Source organism: Siphateles boraxobius, unplaced genomic scaffold, assembly GCF_051911475.1.
Source record: "Siphateles boraxobius isolate OS27281-9 unplaced genomic scaffold, OSU_SipBor_1 6, whole genome shotgun sequence".
Taxonomy (NCBI): domain Eukaryota; kingdom Metazoa; phylum Chordata; class Actinopteri; order Cypriniformes; family Leuciscidae; genus Siphateles; species Siphateles boraxobius.
Genome location: NW_027509186.1, coordinates 28,093,514 through 28,112,276, shown reverse-complemented (window position 1 = coordinate 28,112,276; position 18,763 = coordinate 28,093,514). Strand labels below are relative to the sequence as shown.

Sequence of the window (18,763 nt, the reverse complement as noted above, 5' to 3'; positions counted from 1 at the left end):
AACACTGGACCTCTTTGACAATGTATTGACAAAATTTTTTTTCAAAATATCTTACGTAGCTTATGTAGTTTCATTTTTGTTACAGGTTTGGTATGTAATTTGTACCTCATAGCCCTTAAAAAGCTTCTAAATATTCTGTATCAACTCAATAGTTTCATTATTTTGGTTTCATTTGAATGCACCTGTGCCATTTATAGGTTAATAGCTAGCTGTGCCTTCCATAATAGGATGTGAGACTATAACCATCACGTATCTTTTCATCCAATAGGTCTTATGAACATCATGTCTTGATGAACGCCTAATGACAATGCCTGATTAGTTGAACCACTGCAAGCGCCTCCATCTGAGCTGTCAAATGTGGAGGGGGGCTAAAAATAAATCGCCGTCACTGCCTTGAACAGCGTACGGCGCGTGAAGAGATTTATCCCATTGATCAACAATGACGAGGGGGCGGGGTCAGCGGCGATTGCGTCATAAAGGAACCAAAGATGGCTTCACGATGCGCTTCGGCAGTGCTTAGATGCGTCAACGCTCAGCTGTCAGTACACACGTTTATATGAAAGAGGAGAAAGGATAAATAAAATAAAAAACATTAGGGGAAAAGGCACGCGAGCCGTTCAGATTTATGTCTCCAGCCAGTTTATGCTGCACTTGGGTTGTTTAACAGTCAGGGACAATGGGTTCGACTACAGATGAAGAATTTAAAGAGAAATTACTATGGAACGTCAAAAGAGAAGTAAGTATAATTCACTTATATATATTTTCTTAGTTTTGATTGTATGTTGAAAACATGCTTGCACTATTATCTTGCAAGCTTTGTTGTTGCGATGTGCATCCGAATTAAGTGCATGCATATAGAAGTTTCAGAAACGCTGATGTATATACAGTGAATCAATTTATCTTCGGCTACTATAACAAGTCACACTTTTGAGTCTCCTGGTAGGCAATAATATCTCTTAATATATTCACATTCAAACCATTTTACAGAGCTGAAGGGTTCGGTCTTTTCCTTATCCGCGTATAACTTAATGCTATGGGAGACATTGATTTAATCAATTATTTCTGCGGTGATCAGATTCTTCCCTCTGCAAATGGCTAAATATATCCTAAACCGCATGGACGAATACGTTTTTAGTGTCGAGTATGATCTTAGTCGTTTGCAATGTAAACAAAAACCGCCGACACCGAATTTCCATTGACAGATACTTGAGGGGCTGAGCGCTTAGAGCACGCGAGGTGTGTTTATAACGCGACTGCAAGAGAAATAGCGCTACTTTATTATTTGACTGATTAGAAGAAATCGGTTACGTTATGTGCCTGAATTGTGTTTTTATCTGGGCTTATTTTCTTTTTAACGCATGCAGAGACTAGTTAAAAAAAACTTTCTCGTGTGGAAATTCAACAGTAACCTAATTTGTCGAGCTGTTTACACTCATTTCAATGATCTATGATTTTATTTTATATGAGGAGATTAGTCAAATTAATATCTGCATTATAATATAGGAACGGTATGGCCGTTGTTGGTTTACGCTACAGGTTGAACTGGCCTAGACATAGCCTATTGTTGTATTGTAGCTTCAAACTCATTATTAAAAACCGTTTAATTCGACCACGAGATTAAATTTAGTAAGGGCTAATTAATGTGAAGTGTATAATGTAATAAATCACGGGGTAATTGCTATAATTGCCGGCGTATTGATAAAACATGACATTTATTTGAAATCATAGTGTTCATTGACCTCTGCTAGCATGAATCTACTAATAATAGTTACAGAAAACAATATACGAACATCTCAGTGGTGAAATAGTTTAGTAATCATTATACACAATGTTGTTGACCAATCAGGCCCAAGTATTCCATGAGCCTTGTAATAGTATTGAAAAACAGATTCATCCAAATACAATCTTAACCTAAAAAAAATGTGTTAACAATTTTTCTTTGTGCTAACCATTTTATACCACTTCAAAATAAAAACACTGAGATAATATGAATGCACTCTTGAGCATATTTTGTATTAATTATTTGATAAGACTTTACATTTGCATTGTGTTTCAAATGTTTTCACTCCAGGAACTGTATAGTGGAAGAAGCTGTTACATTCTTTTATATCAGTATAATTAATTCTTATCTTTTCCCTTACAGTGCAGGGAACGCTAGTTTTAAACCCAGCCCTCATGAATAATAGAAATCTTGAATGAATTGCTGCAAAGAATAGATCTCCTAAATTGGTACCAGGATGTCTCGCATGTCAGAACAGAACAGACTGTGTCCAAAGCTGTTTCAGCCTCTTCAACTTAATGCCCAATCCTAGCAGACATCATTTCTCATGATATGGCATGTCTAATAAAGGCCAAAAATCTTGCATGTGAAGAGCAGGTGTCTGGCCTCATGTGGCCCAGTGGCCTGGGTTAATAAGGAAATCAATTTTTAACGTCTCGGTCATCAAATTTTAAAGAACTTTTGTGCCTCATATTCACTTAAATCTCCTATTTTTGCAACTAAAATTAGTTACTTCCTCTACAGAAATGTCCTGGACTCTTTTCACCATAACAACAACAACAACAATTTCCACTGATTTAACACAATGTTTCTCCTTCAGTTACTTCCACAATTGGGCTGCCTTTCTTTCTTCATTTGGGGCATGGAAGTGCATGCTATTTAAAATGAAACGCATCACTCCAAAAGACATTAGTTGGGTTTAACTTTTTTTATTTTTTTATTTGTTTTCAGCTCTTTAAACAATATATATATATATATATATATAGTGAGGAAATAAATGTGCCGTTTTACAGGAAATAACAGCCCCGCTGCAATACACACAGAATTCGATTTTTTTTCCTCCATTGACTTTCTTTGTGTAACATCCCATGTCTCTGTCGCTTTAAGCTGCAGTCAGCCGTCTTCTTGTTGCCTAGAAACTGAAAGCATCAGCAGCTACCTAAGAAGTTAAATTGCATCAGTGGACGATTAATACAGCTGCATGAAGCAGGGATCGTCACAAATGGCTCCCACAAGAGCAAAACAACTTAGTTTTGTTTTCCTGTTCTCTCCTTTCCCCCCATCAATATTTATTGGTTGCACCATGTTGTAATTATTTATTTAATAGTTACTGAATATTTTTGCATTTGCAGAAATACATCCCCAATTTTTTTATTGAGGTTTGTCTGATTTTCTGTAAAGAAGTTTTAGTAGCATTTTATTTTAGTCCTGTTTCGCATACATTCTATGTACTTGGTAATCACACTAACTAGGAATAAACCCTGAGCCTAACCTTAATCCATGTTGTTACCTTACATTACTCATTGTTTGTCAAGTATATACTGTAAGTACATCGAAAGTGCACATACTGTAAAATAAAGTGAAACTGACATTTCATTTTATAGCTGTGTGTGTGATTGACTGCAACCCTTCATAGGTGTTCACTGTATCCTCTTAAAGGGATAGTTCACCCAAAAATGACAATTTTGTCATTACTCACCCTCAAGTTGTTCCAAATCTGTAAGTTTCTTTATTCTGATTTAGATATTCTGAAGAATGTTGTTAATCAAATAGTTGACGGTAGCCATTGACTTCCATAGTAGAAAAAAAATACTATGGAAGTCAATAGGGTCCATCAATTGTCTGGTTACCAACATTCTTCAAAATATCATCTTTTGTGTTCAGCAGAAGAAAGAAACTCATACAGGTTTGGAACAAAATGAGGGTGAGTAACTGATGACAACATTTTCATTTTGGGTGAACTATCCTTTTAAATTGGAAAGAGGATGCCAGCGCTCATAGTATTTATCAATGTTAGATGCTGAGCATATTGTGAAAATATCAGTCCACGTGTGTGTGTGGACTGACAAGCTCTGATTGCCCCTATTTCAGCTGTAAAATCCATGAATAATAATGACTATATTGTTTCCGCTGTCAGCTTGGCTGGAAATGGGTTGTAATGCCATTGTTTTCCTTTTGAATCATATGTGGATTGTGGAGCATTTGCATTGGGTTACAATAAACCTTTACTATTTTGTGTGTGCTATTCGGGCGTCCAAATGTTCTTGAGTCTTGCGAGCCGTGTTGTGCAATGCATCAGGCTACTGTAGTTAACTGGCTCCACAAGTAAACATTTTTCTTTTTAATCCCAAGGACAACTGGACAAAAACTTGATATCAGCCTTTAAATCATCCTTCTTTTGCTGTCTGTTGGCCTTGCGGCAAATCTCGTACCATAGGGTGCACACAAATCATGCCCGTAATCAGAAGATGCCCATAATTTACGCCTTCCTATTGCTACAATTACCCTTCTACTGTTCTTCAAATCAAACAAACAGTATAAAGCTGCCTGCAAGGATTGTGATTAATTAGTCTGGGATTTGCTGTAATACTGACAGTTGGAGGAGAAAAATGTGACAAAGCCTCATTCTACGTAGTTCCTAGCACTCCCAGGGAAACTTATCAATTGAATGATGCTAATTAAAGCATTTGCGGTTCCGCTGTCATGATTAATTAGTTGCTTTTGTGCACCCGATTCCAATGTGCAGAAAGAAGTTTGACTTGCCATTATTTTTCGCCGGCTCCTAATTACATGTCTTTCCATGTCTAGGTGAAGCAGATTATGGAGGAGGCGGTGACCAAGAAGTTTGTCCATGAAGACAGCAGCCACATTATTGCACTTTGCAGTGAGTACAAATCAAGAGGTGTTTTGTATCACACTGGCTGATTCAATCCAGTTCATTCAATTCACATTTGTTTGTATAGCGCTTTTCACAACGCACGTTGTTTCGAAGCTGCTTTACAGAAAATGTATATTTCTACATTACAATTTAGAGTAATCTTTTATCAGAGGTACAGAAATAATGTGCTTTTCTGTGACATATGAAATGTTAATTGCGCTGATTTGAATGTCATTATGTTATTTTGCTGGTTAACGTAGATAAGGTTGAAATTGTGAGAATAATTTGTGGTGGTCTTTCAAGGATCTTTTAGAATTCGTTAAAAATAATCAACAGGATTAGTTGAAAACAACAGTTGGTTGAAAATCATAATAGTAAAAGTGGGTTCAAGAATTTATGGTCAAAACTTTTAAGTATTATGAATTAATGAAATGATATGCATTCAGTATAACTTATTTTGTAAAGAAAGCCTAATAATTACTCAGAAATGTATTCTAAAAATAGAAATATTTTTTAAATAAAAAATTAGCTGCTCAATTTCCCATTGTGAATGAAATTATTAATTAACTAATAATTATTATTATAAATATAACTTTTTGTAAAAAACCTAATAATTACTGAGAAATATATTATATAGATATAGGCTACTATAAGTAGAAATAAAATAATGCACCTTTCTCACAAATAAACATAGCTGCACATTTTCCCAGCTGTTGTTGCAAATTAAATTAACTAATAGTTAATATGCATTGATATGTAAAGAAAACCCAATAATAATAATAATATAAATATAGATAATACAAATATAAAGATATATTTCTTCCTGACCCATAAAAATAGACACAGTTTCCCAGCTGTAATTGCAAATTCATATCGCAGAATAAATGATTAATTAACTAATAATTTATTTAGGCCTATATATATTTTGTAAAAGACAACTTGGCATTTAATGAAAAATATTTTTCAGACATATAAAATTATGTTTGCTGAAAATATAATAATAATAATAAACATTTGTGCAATGTGGCCAGTGAAAATACTGGCATGGCAGGCATGTCCCCCCCCAAACAAAAATAGTTGAGCAGGAATCCAGAGGCAATGGCATGATTGTTCCGGAGTTTTGGATCGCTGCCAACAATAAGGTTAATTTGTCCAGTGCGGATTACTGTGTGTGTGTGTGTGAGTGACTCGCACTCTTTACTCCAGTGACACAAAGACAGGCCGGAACACCCAGCCTCATTACGTCAGTGAAACACCAGTGCTGCGTGGCACCACAGATGTTGCTTAGTCAAGTTTCATCAATGCAGAAGAGTAAATGCTGTTAGTATATGAACGGAAATACAAATAGGAATAAGAACAGGGAAATTAATAGTACAGTAATGTACTACAGCTTTGTTACATTTACATGCTCCTTTTGCCTTTGTGTTACAGTAAACAGTGTATTTACCACTTGATCTGTGTGTTTATGCAAATATGAATTCAGTTTATAATTTGCGGTCAATCTGTATTTCACACATAGCAGATATTCTTGCACTGCCGCTGCATGAGCTTGTTGATATTTACAGTTTGTGTTTCTTTTCATCCAATATGGCGTGCCAGCTTTTGCTTTGAGGCTCAGTTGTTGTGTTGTGTGAATTTCAAAACCACAGAAGAGCAGTAAGATCTAAACGCAATGTGCAAGACATCAGGACATGTCACTACAAATCAAAAATCACCATATCCATGCTTGTGTATGCATATGCCGTGCTGCTATGTTTAGAAAAAATGCTAAAATTATCCAAATTCATGTTATTTTCCATGACTGCTCTCATTTAAAAGACTAAAATGGAAAAGCTTCTGTGTATCGAGGTTAAAGGTCACACGATAACAAGCAGTGATGTCAGCCCTCGGCTACGCTGTGACTCATCTCTGTCCTTCCGTTTGCCGGTTAGCGCTTTTTAATTGTGGAACATCTGGTGATAAATTTGAATTATTAATTCTGTTACTCAGGCACTTTTTTGGATACCGTAATGAGTACATCTTCATTTGGCGCTCCTTTTCATTAGCTCTAAATTGCAAGGAGTTGGAAAATGAGATTTGCTGTGTAAATGCTATAGCAATAGCTATTTAACTTCATGACTACAGCAGATCTAACCTTCTTAATGCTTAATATTAGTCTTTTGAGATAATGTGTTTGCACTCAGTTTATGTGAAACCCTGTGGGAACCTTTCAAGTGGTTAATCAGGTGAACAGTGCCACAAATAATACAGTACAGTAAAAATATAAATAAAACTACACAATTTGGATACCAATCAGGGACATGCCAATATCAATATATAGGCCTCTATAGATTAATAGGCCTATATATATACATATATATATATATATATATATATATATATATATATATATATATATATATATATATATATCTCATTGACGTAAAAGAATTGAAAGTGGGGGAGAAATCACATTATGAAATAAATGTTTTTCTCCAAAACACGTTGGTCACAATAATTGGCACCCTATTATTAAATACTTTTTGCAATCTCCTTTTGCCAAGATAACAGCTCTGAGTCTTCTCCTATAATGCCTGATGAGTTTGGAGAACACCGGAAAAGAGATCAGAGACCATTCCTCCATACAGAATCTCTCCAGATTCCCAGATCCATGTTGGTGCTTCTTCTCTACAGTTCAGCCCACTCATCAGGTCAGGGAACTTGGGCGGTCATGGCAGAAGCTTCATTTTGTGCTCCGTAACACATTTTTGTGTTGATTTTGATGTTTGTTTTGGATCGTTGTCTTGATGGAAGATCCAACCACGGCCCATTATAAGATTTCTAGCAGAATCCTATTTATCTGTTGATATTTGATAGAATCCACGATGCCATGTATCTGAACAAGATGTCCAGGACCTCCAGCAGAAAAATATGCCCACAACATTAAAGATCCATTGGTATATTAAATTGTACACATGGGGTACTTTTTATCCTTGTGTGCACCAAACCCATCTAGCGTGTTTGCTGCCAAAAAGCTCTTTTTTTAATTTCATCTGACCACAGAACCCAGTGCTGTTTGAAGTTCCAGTCTTTTCTGACAACTGAATTAGCTGGAGTTTGTTTTAGGAGGAGCGAGGCAGATTTTTCTTGAAACCCTCCCAAACAACATGTGGTGATGTAGGGGTTGTTCAAATTTTTTTTGGTTGGCTTCTGACCCCAAGACTCAACTAATCTTTGCAATTCTCCATCTGTGATCCTTGGAGAGTCTTAAGCCACTCAAACTTTCCTCCTCACCGTGCATTAAGACAATATAGACACACTTCCTCTTCCTGGCAGATTCATAACATCTTTAGTTGATTGAAACTTATTAATTATTGCCCTGATGGTCAAAATGGAAATTTTTAATTCTTTAGCTATTTTCGTACAGGCACTTTCTATTTTGTGAAGCTCAACAATCTTTTGATGCACATCAGAACTCTATTCTTTGGTTTTACTCATTGTGATGGATGATTAAGGGAATTTGGCCTTTGTGTTTCCTCACATATAAACTCAAAGTCATAGCTAGACAATTTCATGTTCCTGGTCACCCTGGTGTGCTAAAAAGAAAGGTACATATTAATGAAAATATACTTCAGAGATATTTTACTCATACAAAATTCTAGGGGTGCCAATAACTGTGGCCAACGTGTAATTTCTAAGACTTTCCTCCTCTCACTCTGGCTTTCACACTCTCACACGCATTGCAGGCGTTTTACATGATGATTTGGAGTGTTTTTGGGTGTCTGAGGATAAGAACGTCTGAGTCGTGACTCGTGACCGTGAGCGGGGTGATGAGGTTTCAGTATAAATGCTGTTCAGCGCTGGTGTGTGTGGGGAGGGGTGGTCTGGGAGCGCTGCCAGTCTGTCATCACTACCAAAAAGCAGGGCAGTTCCCCTGTTTTCCAGGCGGTCGTCAGGCACGGATTCCCCACGCAGCCGACCACCCCCTCACTTTCATCCTGGAGCACGCACTCACCCACGTCACACCAGCTTGTGACAATGCACTTCCCAGCTAAATTATGTTTCAGGGGAATAAATCAAAAGGAATTGTGCCTGTGCAACGTAGGTTGGTTGAATGGTGTGCGTGTTATGGAGGCGGCATGTTGCATTTGAGCACTAACATAAGGCTTTGTTCTGATCTAGAAGGAGAAAGCTGTCCGTTAGCATTTCGGTTAATCTCAGTGGCAGTTGCCTGGCTGGACTGTGACATGATGCCAACCAACCAAACCTTGACCGCTCTCTTCAGACAATCAAATAGTTTTTGGCATATTTGACTCGTATCCATGAAGTAGTTTGTAGTCTGCAGCAAAAAAAAAAAAAAAAAATCATATGGAATTTGTTTGAAATTTACAAACGAAAGGGTCAATTTGGGATCCATTTTTTAAAATGAAAGTTAAGCTGATTTGCTGCTCAACAAACATTACTTAATATTATTATTAATGTTGAAAACACTGCTTAAAAGTACAGTATGTAATACACATTGGTTGAAATGGGTACTGCAGTCCAAGTTCGAAATATTGGAGAGAGTAATTGCTCTTCAGACTTTGCGATCACGCGGGTTCCCAGATTGAGGACACGCAACAGTAACACGCACAGCTGACATTGGGAAGCAACAATCCTTACACTAAGTTGATCAGCTAATGCAGATGTTTGCCATTTTTTTTTAATGCCGTGGCTTTTTAGGTTGGGTACACTCTGTGATTTTTGACCTAGTTCGTTTGCTGGCTTCAATGGCCGCAATGTACTGTGTTTTCCAACAAATGGCAACCCGGGGTGTCAATACTATTGGGTAAATTGGCAGTGGGCGGGATCACACAGACCAAAACAAAAACAGACATTCTGACAAGGAAACGCAGATTCTAAAGTAGAAAAACTGGCGGTACCATTGCTTTTCCGAGAAATAAGTATTTGACCTTAGCGTGTTTCCTAAATATCTGCCATCTTATTATGCATTAGTACAGAAATTACATACAGCAACTTTATTATTTTGGAGGAATGTGATGCAATTTTTTCCAGGATTCTTTGATGAATATAGAAAGAATAGTTTGTTCTAGCTAAAGAAAGGCATTTCTTAAAAAAAAACATACTGATCCCAAAATATAGCAACAGCAGTGTCTGAAAAAATGGATCTGGCTGTATTATTTTAAGAATAACTGATATAGTCAGTAAAGGAAATGAAAAAACTCAAACATGTTTTTGTGCAAAGTCACAAAGCAGTCTCTTAGTCTGGCAAGAAAATTTTGAGCTGTTATTTATTTCCTAAATTGGCCACTTTTTTCAAAAACTGGGTTTTCCAGAAAGCATCTGTCAGATGCTTTAGTCCCAATGACGTCTTCTTCAGTGTGTTTGATATTGGTGTTGCTGTCTGATCATGTGCCTGTACCCTGCTGCCTCCCCATAATGCAGAGCACACACTGTACGGACATGCCAAGCCATTAGGCACAGCAGAGCTGCATAATAACCTCTGTCCTGATGCTGCTGCTGCTGCTAATGCCTGTTTGAGAATTACATGGGTGTGTGCACTCAGATCTATCTGTGTATTTAGTGTAAAAAATAAAATCACTCTTAATCATGATAAAATCATATAGTCTTAATCATCTTTCAAATCATACAGTGACTTTTAAGGCTTTTATCATAGCTTACAATAAAGTTTTCTGTTAACATTTCTTAACACATTTCACTACCATTTAAAAGTTTTAATTTGATGAGTAGAAGGTTCAAGAGAACAGCATTTATTTGAAATAGAAATCTTTTGTCACATTATAAATATCTTTATTGTAGTGTGTACATTTTGAACATTTCAAGTTGTATAAATTATTAGAACGTTCTGTATTATGAACAAGCATGAATTGGCGCTAATAGAATAATTCAAATTTAGCATTGTTGTAGATTAATAAAAGCTGTTCAAATGTTATTCATAGTTCATAAAATTAGGTATCATGAATTATCTATGATAAATCTTTATTATGTTAACTAATGTTAACAAATTAGACCATATTGTGAAGTGTTACCAGAATTACCATAGTAAATGTTTGGCACACAATTTGTTACAGTCAAACATAGTTGATAAAGTGACTGAAATGATAAATAATGTATTTATGGTTTGACAATAAATGGATATTGGATAAGTGCCACTTTCTCAGACGAATACAATTTCTGTTTGTGATATACTCACAGGTGAGTCCTGGCTAACTTGTGAGTTAAGATTACTCAAACCGAGTTCAGGACATACCTTAGTTTTGGAACCAGGGCAAATTTAGGCCAGTTTTATTGCTGCCTTTTTGACCTATGCAACGTAAAACATATAAAAATGCTATAATCTTAGTTATCAACAGTATCAAAATTTCCTACATGATTCATTAATTTACTCACTTCCAGCATGAAAGGAATGTCCTACCAGTTTCTATCTTGCAAATATACATTTAACCATTTTGACTTCAAGATTTAAAGACAGCATACATGTATGTCCATCACTGTGCTGATTTTGCCTCAGAAGAGTTTGGCTATTTTGTTTTAAAAGTTTTTGTCCTCTGCATATTAACAAGCAGTGGGTTGTGTCGAGGGTCAGCTGGCTCCAGGCTGTGTAACCCACTGGCTGATCAATGGAAAGAAAAAACACAGACCTTGTAAATCCTTCAGGCTGTTTCGAACCAGAGCTGAGTGTGGGCGGGGTCGGGGGTCACCAGCAGAGGGCGAGAGCCCAAATTGCTATTTACGAATTTAAAATGGATTAAAACATTTTTGAATTGTGTTTGGACTACATTGTATTATGGCATCAAATTACAGAATAGAAGCAGAGATAATTAGTCAAATCCTCTAAGATGCTGATTTTCTGCTGTTTTATGCATTCGCAAAACTGCATCAGTTAGTTAAAATCAGTGCACCCCCCAAGTTGTTGTCATATTAAAAGTTTACGCATTAAATTAGCATCCCTAAAAGCGACTTTAATTCGAGGGATTGATTTAGATCTGATTATTATCTGTCACCGTCTACCCTAATATGAAAATACATGCCGTTCCAAATCTGTGACTTTACACAAAAGTACATTTTTGAAGAGACATTTCTCAAAATATTTATTTTATGACCCGCTGAAAAAATAGTCATACAGGTTTAGAATGACATGAGGGTGACTAAATTATGGCTGAGTCCGAAATCGCATACTGTCTTGAGTAGGTACTTATTTTGATTTGAATAAGTAATTACTTCACGACTGCCAATAAGGTACGTTCTATATAGTATGAATCAGTGCTCGAAGGGGGGCGGGACTCACCGGTACGCAGTACCGGCACTTCTACATTTTACTCTTAAGTGTACCTGCACTTTTTCTTGCGTACCGCTACTTCTCGCATGTAGCCGGTACTCGACCACTGACAGAAAAGGCGCCAGTGTCACGCCCGTTGATATAGGCCTACTTCGTTTGCAGTGCGTATTTTTTCCGCACCCATGTTAACAGGTTCGAGCTTTCACACAGCACGCGCATGCGGTCCGTCAATGCACTCCTGGTGCTGTGCGTATACAGCAGTGCAGAGATCGTTCCGAGTCTATTTTTGCTGTGCTGCACGCCGTGAATTAAAGCTCCAGTAGGTCACTTTTGTAAACAAATCAACTTAAGTTTGTTAAACTTAAGTTTTTTAAAACTGTCATTATGTCCTGACAGTAGAATATGAGACAGATAATCTGTGGAAAAAATCAAGCTCCTCTGGCTCCTCCCTGTGGTCCTATTGCCATTTGCAGAAATACACCGCTCCCGGTCAGAAACAACCAATCAGAGCCAGGAGGAATGTCTTAGCAGTGTCAATCACGCTCGAGTACGCGCTGATCACCCCTCTCTTGCACAGCCCGAGCGCGTACCGTCGTTCGTGACTCTCCTGTTCAAACTCGTTCATCCAAATGAACGAATCTTTTTTCGAGTCATTTCGTTCATTCAACGAACGAAATGACTCGAAAAAAGATTTGTTCATTTTGAACGAGTCTTTTTTGGAGTCATTTTGTTCATTCAACGAACGAAATGACTCAAAAAAAGATTTGTTCATTTTGATGAACGAGTTCGAACAGGATTACGAACGTGCATCACAGAACAGAGCAAGGCGAGCATTTGTGCTTATAAAACTTAAAGTTTTGTATTTATTTTTGAAATGACCGAACGTTTCGCTAGATAAGACCCTTATTCATCGTCTGGTATCGTTTAAAGCCCTTTGAAGCTGCACTGAAACTGTCATTTGGTCCTTGAAACGTTTGTGTCCTATTGAAGTCCATTATATGGAGAAAAAGCCTGGAATGTTTTCATCAAAATCCTTCATTTCTTTTCGACTGAAGAAAGAAAGACATGGACAACATCTTGGATGACATGGGGGTGAGTAAATTATCAGCAAAAGTTTTTTTTTAAAGTGAACTAATCCTTTAACGTTACTAGCTATTTATAACTTATAGAAAGAGTGCAACGTTATAAAGTTACATGTATTGCAAAATACATAATGATTTGAGGACCAAGTTTGTAGTCAAAGTATGGGCAGGCCATAGTCAATGTAAAGCATATTGTTGATGTTTCGTCCCTATTAGTGAATGTTCCATAACTGTTTATAATCCGCCATCATCGGTGGTCCTGCTTACTAGCCTGCGCGTTCACGGCAGGCTCCGCTGTGGGGGAGGAGCTGTGGAGGGAGGGCTGTAGCGCAGCAGAGAGCAAGGGGGTTGGACCTGTAAGTTGTGCTTGTTCAAATTTTCAGGATAAGTCAACATTTTCTCAAAACTCCCTACTGCAACTTTAAAGTGACAGCTCATGGTTCGTGGTCAAAACACAGATTAACATGAAAATATAATAATCTCACCTTAAATGCATTTAATTAAATAAAATGTAGTAATCTAAATGTATTTTTGGACTTGCAGGCTTGGAGGAGTTCTTTTTTCGTACGCATGTGCACACACGCATGACTTGTTTTAATACATTTATGTTGTTAATAAATAACAATACGTTTTTTTATAAGTTTTGTTTTTCAATGTAGAAATCTCAAATGTCATGATTTGCCAATGCAAGAGAGTACCGGCACCTTTCTTTTCCCACTTCAAGCACTGGTATGAATGTAATCTGGATGTACTATATTCACCATATTGTCATTATCATGTGACCTACCAGCATCAGTTACATCGCTTCACTGCCATTCATAAATCTTTTCCGTTGCCTCATGGGATAGTAAAGTGTCTATCGTATGCACACTTAAGAATTTCGCCAGAAGAAGTAAGTCATCCGGGGACTTTTTACCTACTCTTTTATGAGTACTGTGAATTCATTCTACTTTTGTCACATACTGTTTTTCACCTACTATATCCCACAGCGCAGTAGCTGTTGTTGGACACGGCGGCGATCTCTCCGGCACAGCGCGTGGGAAGTATGCGATTTCAGATGCAGCCTAACACAGAATGATCATTTCTGGATGAACTGTCCCTTTAAAGGTGCAGTATGTAATATAGACAGCTAACGGGTGAAATGAGTAATGCAGTCCAAATTCAAAATATTGGAGAGAGTTTTTTCTCCTCAGACTTGGCACTCATGCTGGTTGCCAGATTAAGGACACGCGCAATTGACAATGGAAAGCGATGAGCCGTACACTGTAAGCTGATCAGCTAATGTATTATATGTTTGCAACATTTTTTTTGCCAAGGCTTTTTAGCTTAGAATCTGTGATTTCTGGCCCAGTTCATTTGTATGCTTCCATGGCTGTGATACGCTGTGTTTTCCAACAACTGGGATCCAGGTTGTCAAAATAATATTGGATTAATTGGCAGTGGGTTGGATCACACAGACCAAAACAAAAAAACAGACATTCTGACTTGGAATGCACATTTCAAAGTAGAAAAAATACCAAGTTCTGTCATTAAACTCTAGATGGCGCAGGCTAATGGTTCCTAAATGCTACCTGATGACATTTACATGGTTTACTATGGCACAAGCTGATTGGTTCCTGTCGCATCTGCAGCCAATGAGTTTGCTGCTCAACCTTAAAATAGCTGGGTAGAGTTTACTATAGCAGTTTGCAGTACTCTTCAGGGTTGAAACCCTGAAACCCCCCACCTTCCCGAGCTCCACCTGTATAGATCTGCTACAGGTAATTTTATATATGCTATTTGTGCAGCAGCAGTATGTCTTGCATGTCACAGCAGCGCATCGGTGTTTGTAGTGGAAAGTCCATGTACTTGCTCTGCAGGAGCAGCAGCAATAATGTACAACAACAACAATAATCAATATCAGCAGCAGCGTAGTTAAAACCAAATACATAACGATTTTTAGCATGGTAATGGATATGACAATGTTATAACAGAATTGGTTGTAGCATTGTTTTTCGGAGAAACAAGTATTTAGCAACTTAGCATGTTTCCTTAATCTCTGCAAACACATTATGGTATTTTTATGCTTACAGCACCTTTAAGTCAGAGACTTGAGATGAATGACTGGTTAGGGCATGAGGTCACATCATGTGATATCTGATACTTCCTGATTCATGAAATGCTGACAATACCAGAAGGCTACTCAAGGAAGTAAATCACGGTGTTGTTTCCTATTTTCCCGTGGAAAAATACCAAACTTTTCACTTCACCCAGTCTAACTTCCTCTGTGCTGCATTTTTAAGTCCCTTAACGTCATAAGGAGCTGAAACAGAACTTTGCAAATTTTCTCTCGAACACCTGCTCTACTGTGAGCTAATTAGATGTTAATGAGTGAATAAATAGAGTTGTGAGTCATGTCTGTTTACCCAGCTAAGATGATGCTCACAATGAAGCATCTTGTGAATGAGTCTTACTTGAAACCCAGATTTAAATTAGACTGCGAGCAGACTTTATTTGTGAAGTGCACAGCTGTTTGCTCGGATACGGCCAAGTCGAATGTAGAACAGGTAGTGAATTTTCCAGATCGGATGCTTCTTTACTCATTGACTCAAAATCACGGGAGTCATAGAGATTTTTTGTCGCTGCAACTGCAGGTTTTCAATTTATGAATGAAGTAGACGGAGCAGGATTATTTTCTGAATGGGCGTGAGTTGAGATTGTAGGACACGCATGCTTAAGAGACTAATAACATCTGTACGTGATACAGCTTTTCTATCTTTGTTTGAATCACTAGAACAGGCTACATGTGGGTAGATTAAACCTGTAATTTATTGATCAACCGATATGTTTGTAGTACTAACACAACCCACTTAACATAAATTAGAACTAACCAAGAACAACTCCAACGAAGGGCTAGCTATACTGTATATACACACACACAGACAGAGTAACTAAAGATCTAAAGAAGGAGCAGTTGGAACAAATCAATCGAACAACAAATTGGCATGACGGCAAATGAGAAAATTCTAAAACCAAGGAAATGCAGGTAAACAAAGATCTATCGACTAACGCTGCGTCCGGAATCGAATACTTCCCTACTATATAGCGACAAGCAGTAGGCGAAAAGTCTCTGGGTGACCTACTACTTCCGGTGAGATTCAGAAGTGCACATTCGATGGACACTTTACAGGACATATGAATGGCATTGAAGCGACGTAATTGACACTGGTAGGTCACTTGATAATGACAACATGGCGAATGTTGTATGTCCGGATTACATTCATACTACACACATTCATACTTTAAAGAACATACCTTTTTAACTGTCGCGAAGTAAGTTCAAATTCAAATGTAGTACCTACTCAGACAGTACGCGATTTTGGACGTACTGTACAACTCCATGAAAACGAAACAGAAACGAAACTGAACTTTACTCATTTGTGTGTATCCATGGAAACTAGGATTTCGAAAATGATGTCATACTCATGAAGAGAGGCTGATCAGATTTATAATAATCCACTCTACATTTTAATATTTCTTCTTATGCCCCTAGATGCTGATACTGTCAAAATGGTTAAACATCGGCTGACACATCATTAGTCTAGCTTTCCCTTTTGGCAGTCAATCCTGTATCTCCACATATGTGCTTGTGCATCATTTATGGAGACCACAGATGCTGCAGAAGACTCTAGTATTTAACTAATTATGGTGTATCTCCATGACAACACAGTTTCTATACAGGGATTTGGCCATGTCAGAGGCTATTACGCACACATTTGCTGAAACAAACACACCGGTTATGTAACCCCCTCGGTCGGTGGTCTTCTTTAGGGTTATTTCTGAAGACAATGTGCTGTTCTCTGAAGTGACCGTGAGGGTGGACACAGCTGGCAACTCGGGCACTGATCGCCCTCCATATTTGTAGTAAAAGTGCACTCTGCTTTATCTTCATGCACCATGCCTGCTTCCTCACAACATGATACAGGTGGTAGGCTGATAAATAACATCGCCTGTGCCAACAATTGATAAGATTATCCCTGGCACGGTACTGCGGAGCTTACAAGCCCCCTGCACGCTATCGCTCTGATGCTGTCTGCAGGGGACTGCGCTCTGGGGACCAGGTGGCATCTGACCTTCACAGCTTGAACTCCACTGAGGTTGTTCAGTTCGCTCTGCTCATGAGGACAGGGCCGGTGTCATATTCCCGTCGATTTCATCAGCCACGAAAGTGCACAGAGAGACGCTTTATGTTGAATGACATGGACTTTCCAGGAGCTGTCCACTAGGGTTGATGGGAAGACCTGTTTCAGGTGTCTCTGACGGAGGTGTTTTTGTTGTTGATGATTTGCAGTCTAGATGGGATGTTATTTATGTGTTGCCATTTGGGGTTTGTGGCTGATTTTCTCCAGCCGTTCAGTCGTGATCAGCGCACCTGTTGGAATGGTGTGTGTGTGTGTGTGCTGGTGTGTGACTGGATGACTGTAGGGAGCGCTGCTTAGATTGATGGGGGTCTCTGATGGCCTGTTGTTATCTCTTCACTGATTGGACAATGAGACTGTTAGATCTGCAGAAAATCTGTCTGTATTTTTTCTAACAAGTCTTTGTTAAGCCACTGTTTAGAATTTGTCTCAAAAAAAAAAGTAACAAAGCATTAGTTGAATTTCTTTATAATTGTCTATTTACTTTACTTATGCTTTTTATACATTCAAATTTGTATTGCAATTCCATTTCCTGTTTGCTACCTCAGTTCAAATTCATAAAATTGATTTTAAAAGGCATTCTAAATTCAATTCTGGCGAAGCATTGGAAATTATGTCGTTCTACATACATTCTCTGACACTTATCGCATATATTTCTGAACATAATTTCTAATAAGTGTTTAAAATGATTATCTTTTTACTGAACTAATGAACAAAATGATGATATAACAATAATGATGATATGAAGATTACTGTAAGTAAACAGTCTTAGTTTTCTTTCTTGTACCGCAGTCTTACTTTGCTTCAAGTCAAAGTTTATATTGTGTGGATTCATCTTTGAGTTGGTTGGTTAAGTTTATGACTTAGAAACAAACAAACAAACAGAGACACACATCAATCCTCATTACATACCTATTTGCAAACAATCAGGTTCTCAAATGATCTGGCTTAATCCCATCTGGACCAACATTGTGTTAGCCTAAATGATGTCCCACTGACTTCTCTAAACCCTCCTCAAATCCCACAATCCCTATCTGCCAGACGGACACGACTCCTGATGCCCCTCAGCATTCCTTAAGACATTAACATATGGCAGTATCAACTGTTGTTCTTGTTCTCTCAGTGTCTCCATGCCGGGGCTGGAGTTGTTGATGTTGTTTTCCTTCATTAGAACCGAGAGAGGTAGTGCGTAGGAGTGACTCCCCAGTGGGAGACATGCTTATTTGGGATTGAGAAGCTTTAGCGCATGTCCATTTCCTGTGGAGCATGGAAACTGAAGTGCACAAAATTGTGGCTGCTGTAAGAAAATAGCAAAAGAATTGAAAATCCCGATTTCTATCATCAGGGCAATAATTAAGAAGTTCCAATCAATTAAAGATGTTACGAATCTGCCAGGAAGAGGACGTGTGTCTATATTGTCTTAATGCACGGTAACGGCGAGGAGGAGAGTTTGAGTGGCCAAAGACTCTCCAAGGATCACAGATGGAGAATTGCAGAGACTAGTTAAGTCTTAGGGTCAGAAACCCTAAAAAAAAAAAAAAAAAGTAAATAAAAAACAAGCCCTAC

General features: G+C 37.9%; 1 protein-coding gene across 3 annotated transcripts in view; it reads left to right on the top strand.

The window, feature by feature from the left end:
• Positions 1-449: 449 nt before the first annotated feature.
• sgsm2 (small G protein signaling modulator 2) overlaps positions 450-18,763 on the top strand; it is a 53,856-nt gene continuing 35,542 nt past the window's right edge. Inside the window, exons 1-2 of one of the 3 annotated variants that reach the window (XM_077208602.1) lie at positions 450-736; positions 4,589-4,664. In XM_077208602.1, the coding sequence (XP_077064717.1) occupies positions 677-736; positions 4,589-4,664 (136 nt within the window). In that variant the 5' untranslated portion in view covers positions 450-676. The remainder of the gene's footprint in view (positions 737-4,588; positions 4,665-18,763) is intronic. The other 2 variants (XM_077208603.1, XM_077208600.1) reach the window with 2 other exon arrangements.